At 37.2% G+C, this 6,000-nt stretch overlaps 1 protein-coding gene across 2 annotated transcripts in view; it reads left to right on the top strand.

Moving 5' to 3' along the window:
• Nucleotides 1–2,156: 2,156 nt before the first annotated feature.
• Nucleotides 2,157–6,000, top strand: part of LOC105381596 (insulin-like growth factor 2 mRNA-binding protein 1) — a 57,603-nt gene continuing 53,759 nt past the window's right edge. For both annotated transcript variants that reach the window (XM_048632916.1, XM_048632915.1), the window contains exons 1-3: nt 2,157–2,470; nt 2,628–2,685; nt 3,851–3,931. In XM_048632916.1, the coding sequence (XP_048488873.1) occupies nt 2,266–2,470; nt 2,628–2,685; nt 3,851–3,931 (344 nt within the window). In that variant the 5' untranslated portion in view covers nt 2,157–2,265. The remainder of the gene's footprint in view (nt 2,471–2,627; nt 2,686–3,850; nt 3,932–6,000) is intronic.

The raw sequence follows: 6,000 nt of genomic DNA, 5'->3' as shown, positions 1-6,000 counted from the left end.
GTCGACCCACCTTAATTTATATGTATAACCCACGTAGAAACTACTAGAAACCTTAAATAAATAACGACATTAAGGGTAAATCCTCAAACGTTACAATACTTATCAAAAGCAGCAGCTCTAATATATGGTGTGAGAGCCTGATTTGTTTATTTTATAATAAGAAACATCAATTTATGAGCAAACGCAACAAAATACTTACTTCCATCAAGTAGTTGTTGACACGGTACATAATAGAATAGATACTTTATATCAAGCATGTAACATCATCTATTTTCAGTCGGGCATTAGCATTAGTACTCTAATCAAGTTTATCGGTTTCCAACACCTACCTACCACCTCATAGTACCCCTGCCTAATAGGGATGTTGACTGGGTGGCAAAAAGCGAGACCCCCTCTGCCCGATTGAAAATAAGTTAACTGAGTTGACATGAAAATAAAACAGAACTGTAAAAGCAGTGGCAGTCTGGGTGCTGTAAGCTCCGGATTACGTTAGCTGAAACTTTTCTTTTATTTTCTGAAAGCTAGGTACAGCCTGGAAAGTAAGTGTAAAAAACGGAAAATGGATTTAGTAGAAAATCCTAATCCTAACTAATATTATAAATGCGAAAGTAACTGTTTCTGTCTTTCTGTTACTCTCTCACGCCAAAACTACTGAACGGATTTGAATGAAATTTGGTATACATATGGTTTGGGCCCTGAGAAAAAACATAGGCTACTTTTTATCCCGGAATTCCCACGGGAAATCTTTTTAAAGCGAAGCGAAGCTCGCGGGGTCAGCTAGTATTGAATAAATACAAAAGATTACTTACGTTAAGTATTTTTAACCATCAGTGTAGGTCTTTATTTTTGCCAGCCATATACATGGAAGTAATAAGTACTTACTACATAACGAACGTTTCATGGCTATATACCGGTGTGGCAAGTGACAACTAAGCCGAAAGGATATTAGATTAGAGAAATAAGTAGTTGTTCCATACAAAACAAGAATAGAAATAAGTAGTTACTTAATATTCCTTAGAGGAAGATTGGTGGATGGTTGGAGGTGACTCAGGTTATCATTGTGAACAGCTTTTGTTCTACGAATTAAAAAAAAACGATAATTTTGAACTTCATAGAAACTCTGTTGGTTACGAGCATGTTACGAAACTTACTACTAGGTACTTACTAAGTACTATAGGTACTTATTTAAGTACATAAAGCTTTTTCATAAATATACAAGAGCAAGGATCATAATAACTTCTCTAACGAGAATGCCCAGAGACACGTGTCTACGAGATCACGAGGGTTTTTGCTAATTATAGTTACCACTTTTGCTACTCCTACCTACAGAGCCTGGTAAATATGTAAAAGAAGAAAATAAAAAGTTTATGTAAAAGTAACTGTTAAACTTAGAATTTACATATAGACATGAACTGAAAAAACATGGAATAATCCGAGAATCTAACAACCATCACCATCATCAAAATCATCCGATTAATGCTTTGACTTAGAATAATAACGACCTCGCTATGTCTGGCCTCCTTTGATACCCAGCCTTTTTCATGATTAATTGTCATGTCATAGATTAAGATCGGTTGACCCTAGATCTTGGATTCCTTATTCTAAGGATAGGAAGGTCAATAATAACGACCTCACTTTGTCTGGCCTCCTTTGATACCAGCCTTTTTCATGATTCATCATTTCGTCATTTCATAGAAGGTCGGTTGACCCTACATAATATAATAGATCTTGGATTCCTTATTCTAAGGATAGGGAGGTCAATAAAGGTCAATAAAAGGCCGGTATAAATATTTTAATCGAAACCATGAAAGTAATAAGTACTTACTAGTTACAGTACGAGCACAACATATTACTTATTACTTCCATGACATTTACAAGTAGTTTTTAAACTATCGTTAGAGTGTCCAAATATGTGTACAGTAGAGTCTGACAAGCCTCACTTTCAGGTTTCAGGTTTTTTTATTTAGTAAATATGCCCCTACACTACATGCTTAAATTTGAAAATAAAAATAGTAGAACCTTCAGAATAATTATACTACCTTAACTTTTTTGTATTGCGAGTTGCGACCTATTTTGCAATAACATAGAAAAAAGACCATAGTGAAGTCCTGAAAACCCCATAGAGAGGAATTCTGGATTCAAATGTGACGGACAAAAGAAAACTCCAAAGTCCAAAACATCTCGTAGTACCTAGTCAATAGTCAGTAGAATACAGTTTTTATTCCTTGATTTCCTTAACCGCAAAGTAAATTAAAGACACCTACCATGAGTGAACCTCTGAAGACAGTTTCAGCTATGAACAAATTATACATAGGTAATCTGTCTATAGAGGCCGATGAAGCAGCTATCAGGCAGCTCTTCGCCGAGCATAGCTTGACCGTTGCCGAAATATCCATCAAAAGAGGAGGATATGCCTTTGTGGATTTCCCTGACCAATCAGCAGCAGATCGTGCTATTGACAAACTCCACGGTAAGTACTTTTTAAACTCGTAAATATTTGTAGGGAATGTAAGTTACGACCAACAAACTCTGGGCGTAAGTCAGTAAAGCTTTGAATTTGAATTTTCTGACAAATGATGTCTTCTATAGTAAGGTACCTAATTACTTATTTGCTCGTTCCTTTCCAGGCTACTCCTATTGTGGGCTACCTCTCATCGTCGAGCCGTCAGTTGCTAACAAGAAAATGTAAGTTTTCATTTGATTATACACAAATATTGATTGGGTAGGTACTACATACTCATCTAAGAAATTATTAGGTGCATTTCTACAAGCAATAATTTAAAATAAGTGGGTAGGAGCATGGAAGTAGATTTTTTCTACTTCCATTGGTAGGAGTATAAGTATCAACTGACGGTCAAATAGACTTAGCTATTACCTACCTACTCTCGCTCACGCGGACTTATCTCTAAAGAAATAATTTTATTAGGTCCATCCCTTTCGCCTTTTGCTCAATACCACACTACTGCGATTTCTCAAGTGATTTTGGTCCTATATCCTACACTATTTCAAATATACATAATACATAATTTTAACATAAGGGTAACTTACTTATACAAAATTGCATTGGACTCCAAACATAAGATGGTACCAACTTACACGAAAGTACCATAAGGTTTTCAAACAAGACTGACTCATCAATTAGCATGTGCCTCACTGAAACCCGATGCCACAGACAGGAAAATACTGGAACAGTCTCCGATGGTGTGTCAGTAGTCCGTACCAGTCGTCAGTCAGTTTACTAGGAAGGTGGTCAGTTTGTTTACCTTCGTGAACGATCTTAACAATCCATTGTCAAGGGGACAATGGTAGTCAAGCCAAATGTAGTCTAAATTATACTTCCATTTCTTACTGATTAGTCTCTGGGATGTGTGACTCTCAAAAAGTTTTGGCTAGACACTCGTACCAAACTTCCACACCCTTCCTTTCGTATATAGGTATATATGTATTACGACTTAAGATAGTTGCCTTTCCTTGTTGTAATAGTAATCAAAAGAACTGCTGGACCAATTTACAACCTTTCCTACGTACCTACTTTGACATTTAAAATCAGCCTCTCGATGAAAATAAAACATGATCCGATTCTACTAATTCTGCTGATTTACTGTCGATGTCAGAGAGCGGTCGGATCACGTGTGCACACATTACAACTTGCACCAGAACAGTCGCTCGGTGGCGTACTCTCATTGTGTAAACCCTTTTGTGTAAAAACGCTTTAAACGGATGCTAAGTAATTTTTCTTTTTTTGAAATGGCACCGCTAGTTGAGTTTACACTTTATCTTAGGGCAAAGTTAAGTTAGCAGGCAAAAGAAGGCAATAGTATATCTTACTTACATTTTGATCTGGTTCCAGCACAAGCGTGCCCGGCCTGCAGAGCTCCAGCACTCCTCAACTGAAGGAGTCTGCCAGCGAGTCGTCGCCTCCAGGATGGAGGTAAGTGGACTCTTTAACTTTTCCCTCTAATCTAATGCCACTCTGGGGACAGCCATTTTTACCTTTTTAAATCTAAGTATAGGTACATCCATCTTGGGGCACGGCAGTGCCTCAGTTAAGTACTTACTATTTTATAGATACTCAGTTGTTAAAAAACGGTAAGTAACCTACTATAGCTTGGTGGAATTTAGTTTTTCTTGTTTGATACAAGCCCAGCAGTGTTTCTATCTGATTGCGTTGTTCTGTGCGCATTAATTCGTTTATTTTATATTGTTCCTCAATCGTTTAGGGTGCGTTTACCTTGGTGAAAAGTCTGAAAATACAGGTTTAGTGGGTTTGCTTCATCAGTGTTCAGCCGACCGAATCACTAACGTGGCGTACAGCCTAACTCAGCCCAGCGATCAGCGACTAATTTGGTTTTATTACAGTAGGTATCCATGGAAACTTCATTAGCCATTTTCAGCTATAAGCTTAGAAAGATGTAGACCTTCCTGCATTTATGATCACAGTTACTTGTAATCTAGGGAACTTCAACAAAACATCCAGCAGGGTCCAACAATAAAACCAACAAGTTCAAAACGCTTATTTAAAAATACAGTCAAAATCTACCTTAGAATTTCAAATATCTGAACACTGTTTACCGGTTTTATTTAATTTTAATAGGTGCTTACTTTCCCTTGATTTACGTAAGTAAGTACCTACGTTCCGTTATTACTTATTTATTACTGAGATTCAAAACTGAACTCCTACTAATTACGTGACATTTAATTAGACCGTGCCCACTGCCCAGCCTAGCAAATAGAACGAACGGTGTCGCTGTTGCCGGGTTAATAAATTAATGTCTCCTAATTCCTATAAGTAATCCTAATGGACTTTTGAAAAAAGTAAAAAAGCGTCCGCTAGTCGTAGGATGGATAGGTAGAGGCGGGAAATTCAATTAATTAGGTCGCGTCCAGACGAGATCGCAAGATTTCCAGCTAGCGGGCAGTGGGCTGGGCTGGAGCCCCCACACCTGCTAGCCCGCTCCTACACCCCTGCGGCTCTAATCCGGCTGATTTATCCACACTGTAAAGTAAGGAGTATACTTTAAATTCTTTTATAATGTCTGTAAAAATTAAATCCTTTTAATGAAAAACTTTTTAAGGATGAGGATGCTTGCGGGAACAGCTAGTTAGTAATAATACCGCTGTGCAAGTAATTCCGAAAATTTAAAAATGGTAGCCCTTTAATACGCAATCAACCCAAGTTAGTTGAAATGTAATCTAGGTGAATGGTTCAATAGCAGAAAGTATGGCCGCGATTGGTACAACCCGATTTTGGATAAGTTATAACTGTAAGTACTATAGTAATAATGAGTAATTTAATAATGTCCTCCTAGCCGAATTTCGACTACGGCGGCCAATCTCATTTGAGAAATCGACTCAAATGTACCTATTTGAGTCATACTTAATTGAAATAATTTTTATATTAATTGTGTTAAATATAATAACAGTGAAAGAGGAAATGATTTCAGTGTGTTTAAAACAGCTTGATTAGTGCCCCTGAAAGAGGGCTTCCCTTTATTGTTTCACCTCGGATCGTAGCCAATAGTAGCCATGGTAACAGTTTAATTGGCAGTTCTGATTATGTTCCCTTTTAATATTAGGTAGGTTTATTGATGTTGTATTATCTTATATCGATCTCACAAATCCTATTTTAGTTCAAATCTCAAAGAATTTAGTGCCATACCTTACCCACCTAGTTAATTCCTACTGCAAATATGAAATACATTGTTATATAATGTACCTAGTAAGTACTTATTACGTGCTTCTCTTAGACAAGTAAAGTATGTAAGTGGTTGACATATCTCTGGTGCTTCTGTGCCTACCTAAGTAGGAATAACCTTCACCTCCTATTATTCAGCTAATAATAGGAGGTAGTATTTTTTTAAAACCACCGGTTTGAGTGGCCGTTCTACTACTACGATATCTATAACCGGTTTGCATTTGCATACAAGTAGTTTTTAGCTATTGGCGATTACTACGCCCAGGCCGACGATGAATGCATGCCCAATTTTTTGTAGACTACCA

This window comes from Plutella xylostella, chromosome Z, assembly GCF_932276165.1.
Source record: "Plutella xylostella chromosome Z, ilPluXylo3.1, whole genome shotgun sequence".
Classification (NCBI taxonomy): Eukaryota; Metazoa; Arthropoda; class Insecta; order Lepidoptera; family Plutellidae; genus Plutella; species Plutella xylostella.
Note: the sequence above shows the minus strand (reverse complement) of the source record. Positions and strands in the feature narration are given on the sequence as shown.